The following is a 27,496-nucleotide window of genomic DNA, read 5'->3' as shown; positions in this document are numbered from 1 at the left end:
ATTATATATATATATATTTTTTTTTCTCCTTTCTTCCTTCTCTTGGTTCTCCAATCCTTTCTTCAGGCAGAACAGCTTGAGAGCTCTGGTTTTATCTGTCTTGTTTATGCTGCCAGGTGAGTTTATTTTAAAAAGATTGTCTTTCCCTCCCCCACCCCCAGGTGAGTTTGTTTTAAAAACGTATTCTCTTGGCCGGGCGCAGTGGCTCACGCCCATAATCCTAGCACTTTGAGAGGCCAAGGTGGGTGGATCACCTGAGGTCAGGTGTTTGAGACCAGCCTCACCAACATGGAGAAACCCCATCTCTACTAAAAATACAAAATTAGCCTGGCATGGTGGTGCATGCCTGTAATCCCAGCTACTCCGGAGGCCGAGGCAGGAGAATCACTTGCACCTGGGAGGTGGAGGCTGTGGTGAGCTGAGATTGCACCATTGCACTCCAGCCTGGGCAACAAGAGTGAAACTCCGTCTCAAAAAAAAAAAAAAAAATTTACACACACACACACACACACACACACACACTCTTTCTTCCTTCCAGGTGAGTTTGTTTTAAAAAGACATTTTTTTCTCCTTCCTTTTTTCTCTTTCCTTCTATTATGTATATAATATGGCCATAACCCTTCCCTTCTTCTGAACTCAGCCCTAAAGCCATTAGGTGGGCCAGAGAAAGGCAGGCACCTATGCGGAGAAGCAGCCTGGTGTGAGGGGTCAGAGCCACAGATGGCTGAGGAGAGCAGCAATGATGACAGGTAGAGGGTGGTGGGGGCACTGGGATGGTGCCGCCAGTGTAGAGTCAGAGCCCAAAGAGAGTCAAGTGTCTGCATGGGGGAGCAGCCTGACATGCCAGTTCGAGCCTCAGCAGAGGGAATGGGGAGGGCACCCTCCTACATGGGCAGCTTGGTGCCTAGTTCTGGATCCCACACAGAGGACTGTGAGGACATCCATACAGAGGAAAGGCTCAGGGCCTGGTGTCAAGGCTCATGCAGGATGAGGAGGGCACTCATGTGCGGGTGACCCAGTGAGGGGAATCAGAGATCAAGCAAGTAAAATGTACTCACATGTGGGTAGCCCAGAGTGGTGGGTCAGAGCTAGGTAGGATGAAGAGAGCATTCTCACGCCACAGAGGAGGCCCAGTGTTGAGTGCTGGAGCCCAAGTGAGATGTGGAGAGCATCCACCTGTGAGGGCAGCCTAGAATGCAGTACTAGAGAGAAGGATGTCCATGGCAGTGCGGGCAAGCCAGCAGAGGGTGTTGGAGCTCAAACAGGGTAAAGAGGGCATCTATGATAGGAGCAGCCAGGTGTGAGGTGTCAGAGCCTTAGGAGTGCAAAGAGGATGTCCATGTGGGAGAGGGGCAGCAGTGGTGATGAGAGATTGGTTACATACAGGGAGATTGATCAAATAATTTAAATATCTTAAAGCTAGTGAGACCCAGTTCCTCAATGTCAAGAGAAGGATGGAGCCCTACAGTATTGCTAGAATTGGAGGCATCTGTATGATGTCATGGATTTCAATAGATACAGAAGTTTAAATAGGAACATGTAGGTATGTATATACTAATGTTCTCTAAATGTGTCCCCTGAAAAGGCCTAGGAGTGGCACTTTCCCCAAGGCAATGAGCACACCTGGTGCTCAGATCTTGGCTTCTAAGTACCACTTAGCACTAAAAGAAACCAGGGATCCTTGAAGAAATGGCCAATTCAAGGGTTGGGGCAGGGAAAGTACAAGATGAGCCTGGAACATCTTGCTGTGGCAAAAAAGTAAAGAAGGGTTCAACAATGAAGATTTGTCAATAGGCCACAGAAGCCAGTTGGCCACTGAACAAATTAGAGACAGTATGAGCATCAAAATAATGACAATAACAATAAAATGTGGTCCCTGGGCCAGCAGCACTAACAGTACCACCTGGAAACTTGCTAGAAATGCACATTCTCAGGTCTCACTCCATACCTACAGAATCAGGAACTCTAGAGATGGGACCTGGCAGTCTTTGTTTTAACAAGCCCTCCAAAAGATTCTGACACACACTCAAGTTTGAGAACCACTGAATCAGGAAACTATGAGTCATATTGAAAAGTAAATCAACTGAAAGTTTGATGAGGAGCATAATATTTACAAAATCTCAAAAGTACCACCTCAAAAATACTATAAAGAGAGTAACTCTACAATTAATTCTGGGATACACCACCTTAATCAAGTGATCAAAGTGAACATAAGCCACGAAACAAACTGCAATTGGGCACCATCTGATGTGATAATACAACTTCTGTGATATTTTGGCTACACAGATGCATAACCTGAATTTAATAATGAGAAGACATCAAACCCCAACCAAGGGTTATTCTACAAAATCGCTGGTGCATGATCTTTAAAAAATAGCAAGGTCATGACAATAAGGGAAAGAATGAATTGCTATTCTAACTCATTCTAATGATAGTAGACATATTAGAAGTGTTCGATAAGGCCAGGTACTGTGTGGTTCGTGCCTGTAGTCCAAGCTACTCAGGAGACTGAGGCAGGAGGATTGCTTGATGCCAGGATTTTGAAGCTGCAGTATGCTATGATCACACCTATGAACAGCCATTGCACTCCAGCCTGGGTGTCAGAGCAAGACTTCATCTCAGAAAAAAAAAAAAAAAAAGTACTCAATACATATTTGTTGAGTGAAATGGTTTAAGTAGCTCTGGAATTTTGGTTTCAAGTCATTAGAATATTTCTGTAAGAAGGCAGCATCTATATCAAAAATCTAAACTTATTATTTTACCCTATTACTTTTGTAATGGTTTAAGTCAAAATAGTTTGAGTCATTCTTTTGAAATGACTTATTTTGTGAGACACGATCTTGCTGTTGCCCAGGCTGGAGTGCAGTGACACGAACACAGCTCACAGCAGCCTCAACCTCCTGGACTCAAGCTATCATCCCACCTCAGTCTCCATGTAGCTATGTAGCTGGGACCACAGGTGCATGCCACCATGACCAGCTATTTTTTTATTTTTTGTAGCATCGGGGGTCTTGCCATGTTAGGCTGGTCTTGAACTCCTGAACTCAAGTGATCCTTCCACCTTGGCCTCCCAAGTGCTGGGATTACAGGTGTGAGCCACTGCACCTGGCCTATTTTTTAAAAAACTGACAAAAATTTATATATATCTAATATGGTACTGTGTAATATATTATACATTATATATCATTATATATATTATATATATATATATATGGTACTGTGTATTTGTTTTGAAAGATGGATACATTGCAGAATGGCCAAATTGAGCGAATTAACATCACATACTCATCAGTTTCTGTGGTGAAAACACAAAATCTACGCTGATTTCCAAGGATACATTGTTATTAGCTATAGTCATCATATCATATAATAGATTTGTTGAATTTATTTCTCCTGAAATTTTGTATCTTTTGGCCAGCATCTCCCACCCCCACCCCCTCAACCAGCCCCTGGTAACCATCATTCTACTCCTGGTTCTATAAGCTCAACTTTTTTAGATTCCACATATAAGCAAGATCATGAAGTATTTGTCTTTCTGTGCCTGGCATATTTCACTTAACATAATGTCCATCAGTTCCATCCATGTTGTCACAAGTAACAGGATTTAATTTTTTATGGCTAATATTCCACTGTGTATACAGACCACCTTTTCTTTATCCATTCATTTGTTGATAGACTTAGGTTGATTCCATATCTTGGCTACTGTGAATGCTGCTGCAATGAACACGGGAGTACAGATTATCTCTTCCACATACTCATTTCATTTTCTTCAGATATTAATGTATACTTAGTAGTGGGATTGCTAGATGCTATAGGTAGTTCTATTTTCACTTTTTGAGGAACCTCTACTGTTTTCTGTAATGGCTGTGCCACTTTACATTCCCAACAGTGTGCAAGGGTCTCCTTTTCTGCATATCCTTGCCAACACTTCCTTCATCTTTTTGATAACAGTCATTCAACAGGTGTCAGGTATTATCATTATCTCACTGTGGTTTTAATTTGCATTTCCCTCATGATTAGTGATCTTGGACATTTCTTCATATACCTGTCAGCCATGTGTATGTTTCCTTCTGAGACATGTCAATTCAGGTCAAGTCATTCCTTCTAACAGTAACTGGAGAGCAAAGCCAAATTATATTAAGGCACTTCCCAATAACATTAAGCCATATCTTCAGCATTTGGAAGAATGTTTGTTTTCTGAGCCTTCATGCGGTAAATCCAAAAGGGAGTTTTGTTCACTGCTCTAACCTACTGCCTAGAACAATGCCTGGCACATAGCAGGCACTCACGGTTGTTGAATTATTAGGCAAAACATGCATAATATCTTTATTATCTTAGCAGAGGGGGTAAATCCTCAAGTCACAATATACAGAGAACAGAAAGTAAGTTGTAAAATATTTTTTATTGTAAAAACAAAGTCAATAAAGGTTGACAATGTAAATGTTATCTCAGAACATTTCCCCTTGGTTCCTGAATTTGCTAGATTCCTATGTACCAGCAAATCTCTATTAGCATTTTTCAGGTTTCATGATCCTTTTCAGATATGTTGGTTGATTATATGTATATATTGCTTAGAAACAAAAATCCACCTGATATTAAAACAAACCAAAAAAAATCATAAAAGCAAGCAAACAAACAAAAAACCCTAGTTTTGTTGTGCTTTTCTTTCACATTTCCTACAGGGAGATTTGTATATCTCAGATGCTTTCAAAATCTAATAGGTAAGTAAAATTAGTGCCTTAACCAAACAGTAAGATACCAAAGAATCCTCCATCACAAGTTACTGAATCAAACTTCTCATGACATTTGCGGTATGTTCAGATTTGAAGATTTTTTAAATATAGAATTTAAAACAAACTTTAGACTGCTGATTTTCCATATTTCAAAGACTGTAGTTGTTTGCAGCATATAAATGGAGAGAGTAGTGCAAAACACATCAAGTTTTATATGATAAATATATACTTTCAACCTAATGGCTGCCTCAAAAGTAAAGAGTGAACAATTACTTCTCAAAATAAATCTAGATTGACTTAAAGTTCACAATTTAGAAATAGCAATTGCTACTCTATTTCCATAGATTGCAAAATGATTTCAGATACAGGTCACACATACAATTGTTTTACAAAAATAGAAATATTGTTTGGGATTTTACAAAACTTTATAAAATATAACACTATATTTGCAAATTCAAGATAGTTTCACACTGAAATAGACAATACTTCCACGATATGAAGTCTAGCCAAACTTAAAGTGGTCTGCCTTGAGGCCATTCTTACATATTATCTCTTCCAAATCTTCAAGCCTAGGTAAATCTGTGCTCTAACACAGGCTTTGTAAAAAAGAGACTGTTTATTTTCAAGGGTTTTATAAGATTTTCAATCCAGAAATAATGTTAAAGCAGATGAATTTATATCTAAAAATGTCTTACTAAAGGTAGAAGCTAATGCAGTATGACAATTCTATATAACTGATAAATTTCAAACCAAATTCCTAAGAATGACAACCTATTATTAATTTAAAATATATATTTGACAATTATAATTTGGGACCTACATAAAACAAAAATATAATCACAACTATTTTATGGAAAAATATTTATTCATATAGAGTGAAAATACCTCCAAACTTAGTTATTTGTAGCTGTCAGATGAGAAGTATTTCCTAATTACACCCATTCATAAACACTCATTTTATCACTTCAAAGAGCACCAGTGTATTTTTTCAACAAACCAGAAAGTAAGAAGGTAGGGGGCTTATTTCATGTAACAGTGCTATTATGATAAGGCACCACTAGGTATATGAAAAAGCCAAACAAAGTATTTCCAAATCATGTGTTCTTGTTACTGGTGTCTTAACCATTAGACAGGATGGTTAGAAAAAAGCTACTAACATTATTAATGGACCACATTATAGCCCCTTTCCCACCATTCTGTGCTTTTAGTTTTATTTATAACAGAAATGAAAATAACAATGTAGTACATGATCTGTTAAACAAACATCTTTTCCCAACCTTCCAAGAAAATAACCTAAAAATAAACAAGAATAAGAAACAAAAAATTTATCTGAAATATTTGCAAAAGTCTATCCCTGTAGAAGAGTGCAAGGAGTGGGAGAAGGCAGGGGGACCTACTTTCTATGGAATATATTGAGGCACATAGGTTACAAGTTTCTCAGGCAAATTCATGGCTAGAACAAAACAGAGAGCTCAGAATCAACTTCCCCCACAGTTGATTTCTCAGATAGCCACACCTGATTAAACACTCCCAAATGTGTCCTTAGTCACTGCTATCATCATCGTCATCATCATCAGACATATCATTTAAAGGAGACTTCAATGACTGACTGTAAGAGTCTGATCTAGCAGGCTGGCATGTGGCCATGTCCCCAGTAGAAAGCAGGTCATAGCAGAAGTCACAAATCCGCACAGGCTTAGAGGACTGGCTGGGAAGAAGAAATCTCTTTTCAGAGCAGGGCCCACAGACAACAAAACCACATTTGCGGCAATGGTGGCGACGATTAACAGGTGTGAATTTTGCTTTCTGACAACGCATACATACAGTTGCCTCAGAGTCAGGAACCCAGACAGCAGCATGTTCATTACTGGGTGTCTTCCCACTTTTGGAGAGTAAATCAGTAACACATTTATTTATGTGATTCATCCATTCTGATTTCTCCGTAGCAGTGGCAGCATAAACTGCAAAAGATTTAGTTGGTGTCTTGATTAGCCATCCATTCCTTAAGTCTCCCTCATCTTTGATGGAATCAATAGTGACATTTTCCAGGGGAATAATATGTTGTTTGTTATATTTTTTCTTCTGGATGACAATATTGCCATATACAAGAATATCATTAAATAAGAAAAACTGCCTTGCTTTGGGCTTTTTTCTGCACAACTTAGTCAATACTCCTTCTCCAATAAGAACTCGTCCAGGTATAGTTAAAGGTTGACCAGCTGCTCCAAAACAGTTTTCCACTATACTTATACGTCTTGTATTTGCTTCACTGTTTGCCAAGCGATCCACCATCTTTCACTAATAGCCTTTTAAAAAAGAGAAAAAGAAATTAGCACATATAAATTATAAATTCCTATAGGTTAATTAATATAAATTAAGCTAACAAATCATTGCTTTTACACAAAGGCAAAATGTTCTAAAATTCTTTCCCTCTAAGATAATTACTGAGCACACCAAAAGGGCTAACATTTCTCAATTTTTAAAATGATCAAAAACACTTATTTATCATCTCCACGTAGCACCATACTAGTTAAGCAGGTATTTGTAAAAGTATAGACGTCCTACAGACATAATTGAATGAAAGAAGATTGGATAATTAACATAACTTATCTCTGCAAAATAATAAACCCCGTTCAATGAAAGGTAATCTCAATGGGATTCTGAACAATAGAGAACAAAATGTTACACAAACTAAGAAAAATGACTACAATTTTCCCAGTAAGCTATTATCACTGAACTACAGCCTTAATTCTCTCACCTGGATTACCAGAACTGTTTCCCAACATGTGTCCTGGCCTTCAGTCTTGCCCCCAAATCAATCTTTGGGCAGTGATCTCTAAAACACTAATTTGACCCCATCATTGCTCAAAATGATCCCTTAACCTATTAAATACAGGGTGTTCACGGCCTTTCATTACTTGGTTCTTACTCGTCACTCCGACCTCACCCTAAGTCACTCTTCACCTCAAATGTCATATTCTAAGAACACTCTACTACTTGTAGTGCATTTCACTGTTGTTCCTTTTACTACTTACTACTGCAGCTAACTCATATTCATCCTTCAAGACTTAGTTTAGGTTATCATTGTCTCCTCCAGGAAGCCTTCTTTAAACTCCCATGCTAGACTAAAACCTTTCCTGTGAGCTATCCATATTCCATGTATATTCTAGCTTCACTTTTACCAAAGGACTGAAATCTGTTCCTCCAGAGATCACGCGGAACCTAAAAAGCAGAGATCATCTGATAGCTTTGTTTGAAACTGATATGGTCTGACACAGAAAAGGTACTAAAAAACGTTAATAACATTTTAACAAGGTGCAAAACACCCTATTAATCTAAACATTTAATCTCTAAGTCCAATATTGACTTCACTCAAGTCCAAGAGTTGTATCCTATTTCAAACCTACTAAACTAATACTACTATACTATAACCAAGTCACATTAAAGAACAATAAGCCTTGAGAAGAAGAACATTTAAAGTTTAAAGACTAACAGCATAGTATAAGTTCCAGTATTCAGCTCAAAAACTGACACTATAGCCCTTCTTGGTCTTCATTATAAAGGACACTAGAATTCTGGTTATTCCTGAATTCTGTCTTCCCGCAAATCTTGGGTCCTTATAAAGCTCTCTTGTCCTCCACAAAGGTAGGATGTAGCAGGCCTAAAAGTTGTTCCCAAGAATTAATAGGATAATGCGTGGTTCCAAACTGGAAAGATTTCTAATTAGGACTAATATGCCAGCCAATTAAAAGCCTACTATCCTATGCACAAGTACATCCCAGAAAAGGAAATAAAAACGGCTAATACACAGGAAAAGAGGCTCAATCTCTATCATAATTAAACAAATGATATTAAACAGTATATTTTTCACTTAGATTAATAAAAATTTTTAAATTTACTAAGATGCAGTACTCATAAAGGTATAGGGAAATAGGTACCCTTGTACACTACAGAGAATATGTGTATTCACCAATCTAATTAAATAAATTCCACTCACATGCATAAAGATATGTACAAGGATAATCAGCACAGCATTGTTTGTAACAGGAAAACAATTGGAAAAGCTCCAAATAGCCATCAAGAGGAACTGGTTGAAAAAGTTATGACACACCCTTAATCATATATCTTGAGAATAAGATAGATCTAAAACCAGTGACAAGGGAAATCCTCAAGATCTTTAGGTGGGGAAAAGAGATGAACTTCCTGATCTCATTTTTATTTCAAATAAATACCACATTTCATCACATCTAAGATGCTATAGATTTTAAGACATATTTATGTGCAACTCATAAAGAGAAAAATGTTGCCAATTAAACCACAGCATACCGTTGATTATAAGACTAATTTCAAATACATAAAATACAGTAAAAAAAGTTTATCTTTAGACTCAATGGAATACATATTTCAAAAGCATAATCATAGACATCTGTATATGTAAGCACACACAGAACATAAAGTTACAAAATATATACTATACTATCAACAATGGTAATTTATCTCTGGAAAGTATAATTATGGATCATTTTTTCATGCTTTACATTATATTCAGACATCCCACAAGTATTTGTCAGGCACTTAGGATCTAGGTGCAGGAAAAGTAAAAATAAACACCACAGGCGATCATACTTGAGTATGTGACAACAGATAAAAATTTTTAAAAATAATAAATTAAACAATACAGGCAAAGTCCCTGCTCTTCAGGGTTTACATTCTAGCTGGGGAGGGGGAAAGAGAAAAAAAAATTGAGAATCTAGTACTAATCAATGCTATGATTTTTTTTAAAAGTGATTTTTAAAAGAAACTGAGAGCTATTCAGACTAGATGGTCAGGAAAGGCCTTTCTATAATGGTGTCATTTCAGCTGTACTAGATGGACAGACATAACAAGGGGTAAGGATAAGGGAGAATATGCCAGACAAAAGGAGTAACTGCAAAGGCCCTAAAGCAGGAAAAGACATTGGCACTTTAAAAAAAAACTGAAAGGATCTATTTATCTCCACCTGAATCAACTACTGAGTCCACCCATTTGAACATATAGTTATTAATTAACTCATATACAACACAAACAGATTTCCTATTATTGCTACTATGAGAATTAATACTATCATAAATTTGTACTGTGTTTTTCATGTTATTTTCTGATTTGAACTGTTTGAAATGCCTATGAAGTTACTAGAGGAGTTTCTATTGTCCCCCAAAGAAGCATCTAATAATATTAGCTGAACTGTGAGCTGATGAAGAAATTAAGGCACAAAGATATTTAATAATGTAAAAGCAAAACTTAACCTCAAATGAACTCTACTCATAGGGAGTCCAACCAATGTGCTGAGCACTTTGCACTTATTACTGTATTTCCTTCTCACAGCAACCTTATGATACACGCACTATTAGCTCCATTTTATGGATGAGTAAACAGCCAAAGAGGGGTTAAATAACTTGCCCAAGGCTGTCACAGCAGAACAGGCCTCAAATCTGATTTCTCTGTGATGTTACAGTATGTTATGGTACACTAATTGTTCCTTAGAACTCCACTGAATCTACAAGAACTCTAAGGAAGCTATTAACTAACCTCTGGACCTTCACTGCAAACCCTAAAAATACTGAAGATAAGGGAATACTATCTTGAACAAATCACCTGAAAGGATGGATATGTCATGATTTACCCAGCTGTTGTCTTGATAATCTTTCATTGTCCAAATGTTTCAACATATTAAGTCTAAATCTTTGTTCATAAATCTTTCTCCCTGTTTAATAATGATGCAACTTAAGCGAGGTTTGGGGCATTATTAATTAGTATTTGGCTGCAGCAAAGCAAATATCTTTCAAAGTTTGACAATGACCAACATAAACACATTTTATATTGCAAGGTTACAAACACTCGTATAATTATTTCAACAATGAATGATGCATTCTTTTATCTTCATTTGTTTTAATGATTCTGGCAGCCCACTTGATTGATTGGTGGGTTGTGACCTATATCTGAAAAACTATGGGCATGCACAAAACCTAAGGCCTTTGGCCTTAAGCAGCCTCTTCCATTATCCTTTTTGGTCCTGAATATTTTCTGTATGTGTCAGACATAAAAAAGATGGTAAGCAATGAACTAAAAAAACCCAGGAATACATAAATGCTGCCCTGCACACACACACAAACACATATAAGACAGAGACAGAGAGAGAATGGTGGTAGCGAAATAGGAGGCAGCAAGGAAAGAAAGGAGTGGGGAGAGGTTATCAAAAGGGAAATCAAAGTATCACTTTTATCTGGGTTACAGCTAGATACCCCAAATAATGTTCTTTGGTAAACTGGATTAGAGCACTACCATTTGGTTCAGGGCCTAAGCAAGGCCTCTCCCTTCCCCTAAAGCCCAAATCTAAATTTACCTCCAGCACACTGAGGTGCCCCAAGCAGTAAAAATGCTACACTTTTGTGAGAGGATTAGAATACAAGATTACAGGGCCTAGCCAAGGACTGAGTCCTTCCCATATCCTACTCATTGAGGGGAGGAAGCAGAAGAGAGCTATAAACATGGCCCAATTTGATTAATGTCTACTTTTCTTGGGAAAGAATACCAGTGTATATAGGAAGAACTAAGAGAAAGCTTTCCCATCCCCTTGCAGAAGTGGCTTCATAGAACAAATTCCAAGAAGTAAATAAAATTACTGGCTCAAAAGGCATGAATAAAGAATCTTGCTACCTTTTACAAAATTTCCATTCTGGAAGTAACACCAATTTACCAAGCAGCACAATGACAGTATCCATTCCATCTTGTCCTACATATGGTATTTTTCTTTAAAAATTTCAGCAAGCATGAAAGATTTTTAAAAGCATCTTGCTTTATTCATTTTACTCACTTTTATTTAGTGTTTATTCATTCAACAATTATTCACTGAGCACTCTCTAGATGCTGGGTATTACGCTTTTCTTCTCAGAGCTTAGAGGCCAGTGGAAGAGAAAGCCCATAAATAAATAAATAGGTAATTCCAAAAGACGAAGTACAATGAAGGAAATAAGCCGGTTGTCGAGATACAGGGGAAAACTCATTTAGATTGAGTAGTACAAAAAGGCCTCACTGAGGTTGTATTATAAACTGAGTCTTAAGGGATGAGGAGTCAGCCATGCAAAGGAAATACTATAAGCAAAGGTCCTAAGATAGGAAGGAAAAGTACTTTTAATTTAATTGAATGTTTTCTTCCGTAGCTACCTAATGAGGTCAATGATTTTCTAATGTGTTTATTAATCACTTGCATTTTAAAGACTATATATTTAGAGGTTATTAATCTATGCGTGTGTTGCACATAAAGACTATTAATCCCTTTTTTGTTTTCCTAGTATATTAATCTATAGTTTTATGGTGTTTGACATGATGTCAGTTGTATTTCTTAAGCAGTTAAACTTACAGATCTTTTCTTTGCGCTATTTTTCTTCCATCACTCCTAAGCTTCCCTATCCAGATATCAGATGCACGTATTTATTATCTATGCTTTATGACACAAACTCTACATTTAATTATTTTATCCACCTAAAATGTATTCTGGCATACGTAAAAATACTTTTTTGCTTTTCAAATATTTGCATTCTAAAAGAGCTAATTGTTCCAGAAACACCAAGAACTGTGTGACCTCAGATATCCTTACTTGTACATGGGAATAATAGCAGATACATCAGGGAAAAGATGAATGAGATAACGCATATAAAATGTTCAGCAAGCAGTCCAATGAGTGGTAGCTTGCATTAATGCTGTTAGTAATCTAATCTACTGATTGATGTCACTCTCGTATTAAATTTTTACCTATTCTAAGATCTGCTTCTGGGCTATCTGCTTTAATCCACTAATCTGTTTCATAATTCTTATGTCAGTACTATATATCTGGTAGCTCTATTCTAGACCATTACTCAACTTTCTTAAAAACATTTTAACTAATCTTGTTTATTTGTCCAGATAAAATCTACTTAGAACAGTGCTTCTCAACCTTAGCTTCCCATTGGAATCACAAGGCAGATTTAATCTCTGGCATATCAGAAAAAAATGTTCACCCTCAATTGACTATCTGGGTCCAAAATACTTTTTGTTTTTAATATTTTAAGTAATTTTATGACGAACTTACAAAAATAAGAATAAAGGGGTAGTTTTTAAAAAAACTTTAAGAGAAAGCTTTATAAAAACTTAAACATAACAAATCTTTTAATTCCATCTTTCTCTGATATTAAAGGTATATATATCCAAAATAGGAAACATCCTTTGAATGAAACTTTGAATGCATGAACGTGTATTATTTCCATTTTTTGTACTTAGAAATACTGTTCATTAATTCTTGAGTTTAAAAAAACTCATCTAGGAAATCATTTGAAGACTCACAGTCTAAGGTTTCACTTATACAACTAAATTCACTATCATTATTAAGTGTTGTTTCTTTGCATTTATCTTCTGACTTGTCTAATAGTTCTGAAATGTCTTCTTTTGCCTTTTTTTCTTCACTATTAAAGACAGAAAATAAAAAATGAAAAAATATGAAGTCCCAAATATGTTAAATGAAAGCTTAGAAGAAAAATGCTAAAAAGGATGATCTCAAAACTATTTTCATATTTTTGAGAAATGATACAGTAGTGATGCTATATTTCACCATTGCATCATCCTTCTTGGCAATTCTATCACTCTTCCATTTTCTTCCTTTTGGCATAATTGGGGAAATTAATGAATAATGATTAAATAATTCGCAGGAAAATGAAATAGCAAAATGCTTCAAGATATAGGAAAAGCAAAATCACTAAGATCCCATAATATATCTTAGATTTATAAATGCCCAATGAAACCATATGGTAACTGCACACTAGAAATGAGTTTTATTTTGCTTTTTAAAATAAGTAAATTTTGTTTTTGTTCTTTGGAAGACTCTGAAATGAGTTATAAAATATGAAATCAATATAATAATTAGAACCACTAAGAAACCCAAAACCCAAAATTAAGAACAATGAACTCTGCTGATAAATATCAAGGGTTAAGAAACACCAACACCTAGATTCTTCCCCCAGATAGTCTAATTTTATTGGTCTGGGGTATGCAGGGTAAGACCCATGCACCAGAGTATTTTTAAAGCTCCTCATACAATTGTAACATGTAGCTAAGGTTTAGAACCATTTTTTAATTACAATAAATAGATAAAAGAATAAAATCCCACTGAAATGTTGATGAAACTTACACTGTATCCATAAATTACTTTAGAATTAACATCTTTACAGTTTTGAGCATTTAAGGGTGATAGTTATCTCTTCCCAAGGCTTCAAATCTTTTATGGCATAGTAATTTTGTATGTTTCTTCCGTAAGATGGTTATACTTCTTAAATAGGCTCCCAGATTTTGTATACTTTTTGTTGCCACTTTGAATCTAAGCTCTTTTTTACAGTATGTTTTCTAATTAGTCAAAACTGTTAATAGGAAAACTATTGATACTTGTTTCTTTTCACATTCAGGTACTTCATAGAATTCCATTAATTTCAACAGTTTTCCATTTGACTTTTTTTTTTTTTTTTTTTTTTACGTTCTTTGTCTTCTTTTCCAGCAGTGCCTGGCAGTGTTAATTCACAGTTAAAACATAAAAATTAGAGCAGAAGCATATCTTTTATAAAGCCAGCTTTTATATAACAATTTTTAAAAATAATGAAAGGTTTCAAGTTATCTTCTTCACACTGCAGATAAGAACTGCATTTACATTGTCTAAGCTCCATCCTAGTCTTTTGGTAACATCTTGCTTTTAAAGTAACATGTTCTTCAGTGGGGTGTCTACCACCTGTTAAAAATGTAATACTAGAAGATAAAAAACTCTTTAAAAAAAAAAAAAGACACAGAATCCTACTTACAATTGAGAAGAGAGACCAAATGTCATAGACTACTATGTCCTGGTTCTCCCTACTGGAAATCAATACTTCTTATCTCATCCTTACAGGTGAGTTTAAAATGAAAACAAATCTAATTTTATTTCTTACATATACCCATGATATCTGTTATCAGTGAGCTTCAGTATTCAACTGTGCATTACAGTGGAAAACCAATGAACTATGAACTAAAGGACCTGGATTCTAATCTTGGTTCAGACACTAAATAAGTGATTTCATACAAATTGCTTACCTTTTTTTTTTTTTACCTTTTTTTTTAAAGAAGAAAACATAAATAATTTTTAAAGCCCTTTCAGTCCTTAAAATAGTGAGTCTTTGATAGTAAATGGGCCATATTTTCTGGTTTACTGTAGACTTGTCTACAAGTTAATTTTTAATCAAATTTATGACTCTTTTAATCTCAATCAAGATTTTAAAATCCGTGTTACTGCTGGATTGAAACTTTACGGAAAACATAAAAGCAAAGGGAGAAACTAACAAGCAACTGGAGAATGCAGGTAAAAACAAACAGCAATAAACTACCAAAGGTACATCCTCCTGAGCAAATGTATAATAGTAAAGTAAACTATTCCTCTTTTAACACATCTAAGTCAAATGAACAAATATTCTGAGTACCTACCATCTGCAAGGGACAAGACAGTTCTTACTTTCAAAAGTTCTACAGTTTAGTCACCAGAATAATAATCAAAAAATTCTTGGTAAGAGTCTCAATAAATCATTAGGATGATAAAGCAAAAAAGAAATACTTGGCCGGGCACAGTGGCTCATGCCTGTAATCCCAGGACTTTGGGAGGCCAAGGCGGGCAGATCACAAGGTCAGGAGATCGAGACCATCCTGGCTAACACTGTGAAACCCCCGTCTCTACTAAAAATACAAAAAATTAGCCAGGCGTGGTGGCGGGTGCCTGTAGTCCCAGCTACTCAGGAGGCTGAGGCAGGAGAATGGCTTGAACCCGAGAGGTGGAGCTGGCAGTGAGCCGAGATCATGCCACTGCACTCTAGCCTGGGTGACAGAGCGAGACTCCATCTCAAAAAAAAAAAAAAGAAAGAAATACTTGAAAATTTAGCAAATTGCATTTGGAATTTTAGTAAACTCTACTTATTCCATCAAAAAGAGAGGTCAAGATTTTTTCTGCCCCTTCCCACCAGCATTTCTGCCACTGTGGCCAACCGACTACACAGTATGTGTTGTAGAAATTATTAGTGATAAAAGGAAGAGGTTCATTTCTTTGGTAAGACAAAACTTTCATATGTTAATTTTAAATGTATTAAAACTGGATTGAGAAAAATGGAAACTTCAAAATTCTGATTCACATTTAGAGAGAGGTCAGTTTTTTTTTTCTTTAAATCTCTCATAGGCACCAAATATGCCTATTACTGAAAAGTAGACTTATTCTACTGTCTCAGCTAAGAAAGAAAAAAAGGAAGTAACATTTACTCAGCACCCACACATGTGCATAATAGCACATCCACATTATACTCTTTCATTTAATAATCTTTTGTTAAGTGATCATTAATTTTACAAAAAAACTGAGTCATGAACTAACTAGCTAAGCAATTATCAAATGGCCTCACAGTTTTGTTTTTTTTCTGGGTTTTTTTTTTTTTTCTTTTTCTTGAGACAGAGTTTTGCTCTCGTCACCCAGGCTGGAGTGCGATGGCAAAATCTCGGCTCACTGCAACCTCTGCCTCCCAAGCTCAAGCAATTCTGCCTCAGCCTCCCAAGTAGCTGGGATTACAGGTGGCCACCACCATATACTGCTAATTTGTGTATTTTTAGTAGAGACAAGGTTTCACCATGTTGGCCAGGCTGGTCTCGAACTCCTGACCTCAGGTGATCCACCTGCCTCGGCTTCCCAAAGTGCTGGGATTACAGGCGTGAGCCACGGTGCCCACCCCCTTTTTTTTTTTAAATGCATATTCTTTCCATTATACCTTCACCTTCAGAAATAAATATTACATTAGTATTTTTTGCATATGGACCTATATTATGTATTTGGAATGGCCACCGACAAAATAAGAGGAAAAAAAATTACACATCTATGGTAATAACCATAAGATACACTCAAAATGATTCTTCAAATACTAAAAGGAAGTAAAAGGTGAAGCTATGACTAATTTAGGGTACTAGTAAAGGCAGTTTCAAATAGGTTAGATTTGATAGAGAAACAGTACATAAGAACAACTAAGTCGGGCCGGGCGCGGTGGCTCACGCTTGTAATCCCAGCACTTTGGGAGGCCGAGGCGGGCGGATCACGAGGTCAGGAGATCGAGACCACGGTGAAACCCCGTCTCTACTAAAAATACAAAAAATTAGCTGGGCGAGGTGGCGGGCGCCTGTAGTCCCAGCTACTCCGGAGGCTGAGGCAGGAGAATGGCGTGAACCCGGGAGGCGGAGCTTGCAGTGAGCGGAGATCGCGCCACTGCACTCCAGCCTGGGCGACAGAGCAAGACTCCGTCTCAAAAAAAAAAAAAAAAAAAAAAAAAAGAACAACTAAGTCATAGTTGAATATTTTAGAAAATGAGTTTGGAAAATCAGAACAGTCACACTGGAGGTTTAAAAACATCTTTAGAGAGGTAGGAGAGAGGGAACGAATACAGACTTCAAGTTCTAAACAAGCCCTCTAAATTTTTACTATTTAAATCAGGGGTGTCCCATCTTTTGGCTTCCCTGGGCCACACTGGAAGAATTGTCTCAGGCCACACACAAAATACACTAACACTAATGATAGCTAATGAGCTAAAAAGAAAAAAAGAGAAAAAGAAAAAAAAATCACACACAAAAAAAATTTCACAATGTTTTTAAAAAGGTTTACAAATTTGTATTGGGCCACATTCCAAGCTGTCCCCCGTGGGCTGCAGACTGGACAAGTTTGATTTAAATCATCCTACACAAGGCAAGATTAACTATAGCTATAATCAGGTAAGTCTATCCAGAAACCAGATTCCTTGGCCAACAGAATCAAATCTAAAATCCTTAACCTGGTATTCAAAGCCCTCCACAGTCAAGTCCTAACCTGTTGCAATCTATCTTTCCAGTTTTACCTCTTTCTCTACATTCTCCGTTATAGTCAAACCAGACTACCAGCTATTGCCAGAATATGCTCTGGGCTTCCTTCCCTACCTCTAAGCTCCGCATGTCCTCCCTCCTTTGTTATTCTCTATTTACTGAAATCTCACCAGTTCTTCAAGACACACTCAGTTCAATAGCCTCACAGCCAAATATTGTGGCTGGGTATATCCTATGGCCAGGTAAATCCTCACACCATTTTATTTGTACCACTTTATAGCACTTATAGTCTATTTGTTTCATAAAAATGTGTGTACTTGCTCATTCCCAACAGATGTGGAGGTTCCTTAAAAAAAGATTATTTCCAGGCCGGGCGCGGTGGCTCACGCCTGTAATCCCAGCACTTTGGGAGGCCAAGGCGGGGGGATCATGAGGTCAGGAGATCGAAACCATCCTGGCTAACACGGTGAAAGCCCGTCTCTACTAAAAATACAAAAAATTAGCCGGGCGCAGTAGTGGGCGCCTGTAGTCCCAGCTACTCGGGAGGCTGAGGCAGCATGGTGTGAACCCGGGAGGCGGAGCTTGCAGTGAGCCGAGATAGTGCCACTGCACTCCAGCCTGGGCGACAGAGCGAGACTCTGTCTCAAAAAAAAAAAAAAAAAAAAAAAAAAAAGGATTATTTCCTCCAACTTTGTATTTGCAACAGCACCTAAAAAAATGCTTGCATAAATGGCATCAATGTACCAATGTACACTGAACTGAATATGATCAGCAGTTAGAAGTGGCAGTGGCAGCAGCTCTCAATCTTGAGTTTGATGAAAATCAAAGACTTCATTTTTAACATCTATATTAATTTTCACAGAAAACAGGAACCACACCCTACCCATCAACTGCTTCACTAGACCCACAGATTTTAAATTTACAAGCAAATGTTGTGGCCCATTTAAGTACAGTATGTAATTAAAAATTCTAAGTATTGAGCAAGGCACATACTGTTTTTTAAAAAATTTCAATCTCATGATAATATATATAAACGATTTCTTCTTTCTCCAAAAAGCACAGCTGTTTAGTTAGTAAATAAAAAATGATGATTACGTGCATATTTTCATCATCACAAAACTCAGATTCAAAAATTCACATCATTTATAAAAGTATTTGTACAGGGGCAGCTGTGCAGTGCTGACAGCTGTAAAGAAAGCATTGGATAGTATCTAAAAAATAGCTTGGGCACAATGGCACAAGCCTGTAATCCAGCACTTTGGGAGGCCGTGGCAGGCAGATCCCTTGAGACCAGGAGTTCAAGACCAGCCTGGCCAACATAGTGAAACCCCATTTCTACCAAACTACATAAATTAGCCAGGTGTGGCGGAGTGCACTTGTGGTCCCAGCTACTCGGGAGGCTGAGGCGGGAGGATAGCTTGAGCCTGGGGGGCCAATGCTGCAGTGGATCATGACTGCACCACTGCACTGCAGCCTAGACCACAGAGCGAGAACCTGTCTCAAGAAAAAAATTAATTCAATGATATCTGAAAAATAAACCTGCTAAAGCTCAACTAAAACACTACTGAGGAATTAGTTATCTTGTCACATCCCTGACCAATTTTCTTTAGTATCATTCAAAACAGTTACCACCTGCTCACTACATTCAAGGTTTATATGTTTGGTGGAAAAAAACAAAGCAGACACTAGGAAATAAGATATACGACACAAGGTTTAATACAGAACACAAGGAGATAAGTACTATAATAAAAATATTAGCAAAGTAGTAAGGAAGCAAAAAAAGCAAAGAGTGAGGGCATGGCACAGAGGATACAGCATTTGAACACTGAAAACAGGTTGTGAAGAATGAGCGGAATTTAAGAAGGCAAAAAAATGGCTAAATAAAGGCACAAAGCTTTGCAAGTAAAAATGCACATAAAAAGTCACACTGGGCAAGGCGCAGTGGCTCACACCTGTAACCCCAACATTTTAGGAGGCCAAGGCGACCAGATCACTTGAGGTCAGGAGTTCGAGACCAGCCTGACCAACAGTGAAACCCCGTCTCTACCAAGAAAAAAAAAATACAAAAATTAGTCAAGTGTGGTGGCATGCACCTGTAGTCCCAGCTACTTGGGAGGCTGAGGCAAGAGAATTGCTTGAAACCAGAAGGCAGAGGTTGCAGTGAGCCAAGATCGCATCACTGCACTACAGCCTGAGCCACAGAGCAGGACTCCCTCTCGAAAAAAAAAAAAAAAGTCACACTGTACAGCTGCAGCAGAGGCTGTAGGGGAGTTATTTAGTGGGAAAAGAGGGGAAAAACAAGACAAAATCTTGTTAATATCTAAGACTTCCTTTTGAAACTTTTGGAAGGAGTGGCCTGATCTGATCTGGATTTTTCTAAGATAACTGTAGAAACAATGAAAGATAAATTGAGAAGGAAGAGACTCAAAACAGGATCCAGTTGAAAAGTAACTGCAAAAATAGAGGGGAAAGTTGATGAAGAGTCTGAAGCTTACAATAGGAAAATAAAGGATGGGTCAGATTCAGAATTGCAGACTGGATATAGAAGAGTAAAGTTAAAATTAATCTCCAGGGTTTTAGTCTAAGTGATTAATTCAAAAGCAAATAAAACCATTATTTTTTAATGAATTCCAAGTAGTCAAACATTTATTATCACTTGCTTTGTGCAAAGCAGTATTAAAGGACAGAAGATACTCAAAACTGAAAACCTCTGAGGAACAGAAAGACAGCTATATTCTCATATTTATATAGACAAGTATATATAATTTAGTTGTGTTTCTATAGGAAAGATTATCATGGGAGTAACCGACAAAGAAGGAAAAAAACGAAACAAGGAAGGGGTTTGGTATCCCTATAATGTGCTATAAACTGAGGTATACAATTAACTTAAATCTGTGCAAAGTCTAAAACAGCAGAGGAAAAACAAGCCAAAAACTTTTTTTTTAACTTTAAAAACAAACAAAAAAAAACAGTGATGAAGGTCCCAGCGCCAAGGAGTTGAGGTGGGATGTAATTTTGACCAGGTAGAATATCTAGGAACATGTCTTGTAAGGACTAGAAATTCAAGCTGGGCCTTAAAGCAAAAGTAGTAGCTCAAACTATCTGGGGTTTGGGGATGGATGATGGTACACAAGTCTATTCCCCCAGAGAGGAAATAATGGAGCCTAGGCCAGAGGAGGCAGGGTCAGGAGAAGGCATAGTGATAAAAAGTCTGGTAAGATAGGGATGAGACAAACTGCAAAAGAAAGCAAGCATCAGATAGAAGAGTTTACACTTTATTACACAGGCCATGGGAAGACAAAGGTTTTTAAATAGGAAAATATTAATCAGACACAGAAGCAGTACACAGGATGGACTGAAGAGAATATGAAGAAGCAAGACTGAAGACAAAGAAAACAGTCATATGAGGATTACAACAATCTCTAAATGAAAGGTAAGAAAAGCCTGAACCACAATAATTGGCAGATAACTGAGGCATAGCAGATAGGATTTAGGAAATAACTGAACACATGGATGAAAAGGAACTGTAAGATGACTTCAAAGGCTTAAGGGTAAGCCACTGGGCAAATGCTAGCTTTGTTTCAGGAGAAAGAAGAAATCAGTTTGGGACATATTTATCTTGAAGCCCTCCAGGGCATCCACAAGACATACACATCTGCGGGACAGAGATGCCACGATGGGGAGGGAGCTCCGGGACAGAGAGATTTGGTAGTCACCCACCTAGAGATGCTAGCTGATGCTGGAAGAAAAACGAGGGCAGAGGACTAAACTTTGGGGAACCCCTAGTTTAGAAAGCAGGAGGAAAATTTAAGAGAAAAAAGAATGGGACACAAAGGAGCACAAAGCACCTTTTCAACCTGCTCTCATATGTTTCACAACTCTCAGAGACTAAATAACCTGCCAAAAGGTCACAATCAGCAGTGGGACACATGGAAAAAAAACAAAAATCAAGGACTAATGGCAATGTATAACAATAAAATATCTGAAATTTTTACCCACAAACATTTATCCTGGAGAAATAAACTGGAGAAACGGGGTGGAGGGGGTGTGGCATATAAAAAGTTTTCCCTCTGGCATTAACTCTAATAGTGAAAAACAAAACCTAAATTTCTAGCTGAGGAATAGTCAAATATATCATAAAAAGCCATCATAAAAGAAAAAATTTACTACCTAAACTTTTAAAACTTCATAATTGGGGGAAGAATATTAAAGTAATATGGCAAAGGATCAACATTTATTGATTGATTGACAGGACAGGGTCTTGCTTTGTCACCCAGGCTGGAGTGCAGTGGCACAATCTCAACTCACTGCAACCTCTACCTCCCAGTCTCAAGGGATCCTCCCACCTCAGCCTCCTGAGTAGTTGAGACTATAGGCGTGCCACCCTGCCCAACTAATTTTTGTATATTTTGTAGAGACGGGGTTTTGCCATGTTGCCCAGGCTGGTCTCAAACTCCTGGACTCAAGCAATCTGATCTGCCCATCTTGGCCTCCCAAAGGGCTGGGATTACAGGTGTGAGCCACTGCACCCGGCCAACATTTGTAATATACAAAGGCCTCCTGTAAATCCACAAGAAAAAAGGAAAATATCCCAACAGAAAAATAAGAAACAAATATCAATTTAAAAAAAAAATGAAAATGACCAGTAAATTTAAAAAATGACTCCCAGTCCCAATCAAAGAAATAAAAATTAAAATGATAATCATATATTACTCACCTAAGATGTGGTAAAAATGGATCCTCATATTCTTGACAATACTGTATACACACTGGAACAACTTTTCTAAATGCCATTTTGGCAATATAAATGCTTTAGAAAGTTTATACAACAATTCTATTTCCAATAATATATACAAAAATTAAAAGCGTACAAAGTTGTTCACATGAAGTCCACTGTAGCTTTGTCTATAATATAGAAAAGCTGGAAACAACCTAAATATTTAACAATAGGAGACTAAATAAATTACGGCACATTCATTAATTTTTAGGCAGTTTTTCAGAAAACACAATATTTAATGTGAAAAATTGTTAAAGCATTTTATTAAATAAAAGTTTCTAAATAGCACATATAGTATAAGCCTATTTGTTATTTAAAAGTGGTTGATACGCACCAAAAAGTTAGTAGTGGTTATCTCTAAGTACTAGACTAATAATATTTTGATATGCCTAATTATCTTATAATGAACACATTCTCTCATAGACAAAGCCTTTTAGTTTGGGAAGAAAATACAAAGAAGAATGTGTAGAAAAATATAAGTATAAAAAGTAAAATATAGTTATATGTACAAGTAATAAAAATATGAGCAAAGAACACAAAAATCTTTATGTTTCCCCAACTGCTGTTTAAATGAAACAAATACAAAGACTTAAAAATAGTTCCACTTCTGAAAATGGGGGGGGGGGGAGATGAAGTTGGTGCAAAGAAGAAAAGAGAAAATTCACATCATAAAATCTTAATCATTTTAGAAGGAAGCAAGGTCATCTGCTCAAAGTGTTTCAAGACTTGGGTTAGCAACCTGACTAGAGTGAAAAAGCAACAGAGAAAATAAGTCAACTTGGGGATAAGAAAAGGATTAGAAAGTGACTAGTATAAAGCAGGTAGAAAACAAGTACGTAACGATTACCAAAAGCGTGACTTTGGGGGCGAGTGTGGGGCAGGGACAAAAGTAGAAAACTGACCAGTTATACCCAGCAAAGGTCAAGGAGAGGAGGGACTATGTGGTCTAGTGAGTTCATGGTTAGAACATGAACTACAGAGTACAAAGTTGAAAAGAAGGAAGACAACTAATGGCCTAGGAGGGACTAGAGGTGACAATAAGGACAAAAAGCTGTTTCACCAGTTATGACAGAAAAGAAAAACAGAAAACAGACCCTTGCATTGCCATCTGGCCACAGAGTTTAAGACCTGAGGTAGAGTGGTTCTGAATGATGACAAGTAACATGGTCATAACATGCAGGCTGCTGTTGTAGAGTAGCAGTGAGGGTCACTGGAGTTAGTGAAGTGTAGTTCCAAATGTGGCCATTCTGGCCAGAAATGAATGTAACCCTTATTTAACCTCTATGCACTTCGCTTTCCTCAGCTGCAAATATTTAATACATCCTTTCTAGCCTGACTGATAGGAATCTGGCTGGCAGCTAACCCCTCTGCATTTTATTCAACTACAAAATGAAAAGCATAAGAAAGGAGATGGGAAATTGAGTTAAATCAAAGGTTCTCCACCTGACTGAACACTAAAATCGGGGATGCTTTAAAAAAGAGGCAAAATTACCTTTGTTCTGTCCCCAAACCCAGTAATTCTGATTTATTTGTCCTGGGGTGGGATCCAGGCAATATTATTTTTAAGTAGCTCCTCAGGAGATTTTAATGTGCAGCCAAGGCTGAAAACTGAACTAGGTATTCCTACAGGCTGCTTCCCTTTAAGAATTTTTAAATTCTATGATTCTATATAATTCACTGCCACTCTGTTCATTTGTTAAAATAATACCTACTATCGTATTCCAGGCCCTTCCACAAACATCGAATCTTGGGTGACCCTCACGCTAACACTGAGGCAAATATTTCTGTGCCCATTTCACAAATGAGTCCAGTGAAGCTTACAGAAGTGAAGCGGCTTGTTCAAGAGTCACAAGCCAGCAAGGAGCTGAGTCAGGACAAGGTTTATTTATTCCAGTCCATCCTACATGCAACTTGCTTTCTTTCCAGTGCACTCACAGCAACTATCTGAATGCCTTTTATTCTCTTCCCAGGACCTCCCTAAATTGAGCACATTAGTTTGTGGTTTACAGTTTGACAGGGGAGAAAGTTATCTTGGGTGAGGGCAGGAAATAAACCCCGAATTCTATAGGCATTACAGAATTACAAAACACCTTAACCAAGAGAGGTTTTCCAACTTAAAACAGCACTGTGAAAGTGTATCCATGAAGCATTTTTTATTCAGTTAAGTCAACACATACATTGGTTTTAAATATTAAGCAGGCAGCTCATGTACAAAGCTGGTTCATCAAAGATAACAACAACAAAAAAAATTTTCATATACTTTCTATTAAGCAGGGCATTCTAAAAATTCTAAGACAATTCCAGCAAAACAATAATTGATAGCTATAATGAGATCTGTTCCAAGAGCTTAAATGTATAAATATGACCTTTAAATTTTTCAAGCATTAACAGTATTTCCATCAAGTTCAAATACATTCAATCACACTTAAAATTACGATTATAATCCTTTTGATGATCCATAGCTTCTCTCTCATACATCAGTAATTATACTTTAATCCATTATCTACTTAGAAATTTCATAAATATTCAAGTTCTGTACCCCCAGGCGAAAATTCACTCAGTTACTAAGTTAAATTCTCCAGAAAACAACAACAAAACTATATATGTGTGTGTGTGCGTGTGTGTATACACACACATAAAATAAACCAATTTGTGGATTTAATGGAGTTGATGGCATGTACTGGGAAAAAGACTACAAAGATGATTTAACTATGATGCTCATGGAATTTACAATTTCATAGGAAATTCATGAAGCATATTTACAAGGAACAAACATATGTGTACTCATCCATTCAAACCTTTCCTGAGCATCCGCTATGTTCTTGGCATGCAGCGAATGAAGAGGCAAATCAGACCCGATGTGTTGCCTGCTGTCAAGGAGATGTCATGACAGATCTATGCGATATTTACAGTAATACCGTGGGAGAAATTAATTGATTTCTGGGGAGGGAAAGGGAGTGGAATGAGAGAACAGAGCAGAAAAGGCTTCAAAGAGTATAGGCTTAAGTATTTTTAAGGAAAAAATTTCATCACAAGGATCACCTGTAAATCAGCTCGCTGGGAAATAAGTATTTACACTGAAGAACTAAATTCAAGTCCGAGCAGTGATTAAGGGCAAACGAGATGGACAGACTGCTCCAGAAGACTGACTTATGTATCCCACAAAGTTATGCTATAGGAAAAATGAAAAGGCTTCAGAGTCATAAGATCTCAGTTAAATACCAGCTTGGCTGCTACATTTGTGAAATTAGTTAATTTCATTTCTAAATAAAAAATTAATATTATAATGGCATTTACTTGACAATGAAGCAAAACTAAAAGAATTTTTAAGAACAACAGAAATTGGCAATAGAGCCTGAGCAACATGGCAAAACCTTGTCTCCACAAAATTCAAACAAAAATTATCCAGGTGTGGTGATGAGCGCCTGTAGTCCTAACTACTCAGGAGGCCGAGGTGGATCACCTGAGCCCCGGGAGGTTGAGGCTGCAGTGAGCCGAGATGACACCACTGCACTCCAGCCTGGGTGACAGAGAGAGACTCTGTCTAGGAAAAGGAAAAGGAAGAAAGGAAAAAGAGAAAAAAGGAAAAAGAAATGGACAATCAAATATGAGCAGAAGCTGTATATTTAGATCTAAAAAGTAAAATTCTCCAAGAATTTGGGGTTTTAGGACTTACTGTATTTGTGTTTAAGAGCCTTTTCAGTTCATTTAACAGAATTGTAAAGCAAGATGTCTTTATTTAAAAATCATTTAGATTCATTTACTGAGGCTGAATCTTTTCTTTTGATGCTTAGTCACTATACTAGTTTTATTTAGAGGCCGGTTACGTGTGCTTTCCAAATAAATAGCTTAATACCATTCATCCCCCGTGTGGTCGGGACCCAAAGAGATTATAATGAAGCCTTCGTTAATACTGAATTAACGTGAAGACCCCACGAGCTACCAGAGTATTAAAAAAAAGTAAATGCTCAAAACGCGGTAGGCATTCACCCTTAAGAAACAAAAGGGAGGGGAAAAAAACTTCAAACTGTCAAGATCACTTCTTAAGAGAACACATGCCTTTAAGACTCTCAAAGTTTGTGTCTAAATCTTTCTTTAATGAGTCTCTTCAGCAACGTACTACACAACACGACAAAGAAGGCATTTATCAACAACGTGTTTTGTGAGTCTATGAATTACCGAGGAGGGCTTAGGTGTCTGTAACCTTCATACCCACTTCCACCGCACACTCGTTATTGCTGGAATGTACGGAGAGCACACAAGGCTATTCAAGCAACACCGGCAGCGCGCTCTCGGCCTTCAATCACGTTTTTAAAAGGAAAAATAAATTCGGCAAAGGATCATAAAACTTTAAAAGGCTCCAAATAAATAAACCATCGCTTCTATCAGAGCAAGTTCTGCAGGGCCATTTTTTTCTCCCAAGTGACATACAAATATGTAATTCAGGTCACAAGGTCCCGACACGCAGACCCTGCAAACTTTTCGGCCAGAAATTTGTTGCGACCCTGAGACGCCCCCGGCAGTGTCCGGGACCCCCGTCCTCAGGCCCCACAACTTCTCGCCCGGCCTCGGAGCTCCTTCCCGCGTCCGCCGGCCCCCGCCCCGCAGACCCGTGGACCGGACCCTCCCGGCGGCCCCCGTTCCCCCGCGGCGGCGGCGGCGGCGGCGTCCTACCGGCGGGCGCGGCTCGCTCCCGGGCTGGCGGGACGGCGGCGGCAACTGGCCCGCGGGCCGGCCCCGGCGCGAGGGGAGCGGCCGGGAGCGCCCCGTTTCTCACAGACCCCAACATGGCGTCGGCCGCCACCGCCCGCGACGACGACACCTCCCGGCGCTGCGACGGCTCCGGGACCGCGGGAGGAAGCGCCCGGAAAGTTTCGCGTCTCCCCTCCCGGCCCGTCAGGAGCCGGCGGACCACCCACCCGGGCTTCACCTACCCCGACGGCCGCGGGCGGCGGCGGCAGCGGCAGCGGCAGCGAAGGCGAAGGTCCGATCCTCCTGGTCGCGGACGCAGGGCGCGGACTCTGCCCGTTCCCCGCCGGGGCCTTCCAGGGTGTGTGCGGTCCGCAGCTCCGCGCAGCCGGCG

General features: G+C 38.1%; 1 protein-coding gene across 2 annotated transcripts; it reads right to left on the bottom strand.

Moving 5' to 3' along the window:
* Positions 1 to 4,383: 4,383 nt before the first annotated feature.
* PLEKHF2 (pleckstrin homology and FYVE domain containing 2) lies at positions 4,384 to 27,496 on the bottom strand. Of its 2 annotated transcripts, none has more exons than XM_055286816.2 (2): positions 27,348 to 27,496; positions 4,384 to 7,039 (listed from the first exon to the last, which is right to left on the bottom strand). In XM_055286816.2, exon 2 carries the CDS (start codon positions 7,023 to 7,025, stop codon positions 6,276 to 6,278), a length of 750 nt encoding a protein of 249 aa, XP_055142791.1. In that variant the 5' UTR covers positions 7,026 to 7,039; positions 27,348 to 27,496; the 3' UTR covers positions 4,384 to 6,275. The 2 variants fall into 2 exon arrangements, with proteins under 2 accessions (XP_055142791.1, XP_063499550.1); XM_063643480.1 differs by lacking the exon at positions 27,348 to 27,496 and adding an exon at positions 10,118 to 10,592.

The sequence above is a fragment of the Symphalangus syndactylus genome, chromosome 7 (genome assembly GCF_028878055.3).
Source record: "Symphalangus syndactylus isolate Jambi chromosome 7, NHGRI_mSymSyn1-v2.1_pri, whole genome shotgun sequence".
Classification (NCBI taxonomy): Eukaryota; Metazoa; Chordata; class Mammalia; order Primates; family Hylobatidae; genus Symphalangus; species Symphalangus syndactylus.
This window is presented reverse-complemented; position numbering and strand designations above follow the sequence as displayed.

Excerpts from the sequence above, each read along its gene's own strand:
- PLEKHF2 (XM_055286816.2), bottom strand. The coding sequence starts at position 7,025 with ATGGTGGATCGCTTGGCAAACAGTGAAGCAAATACAAGACGTATAAGT.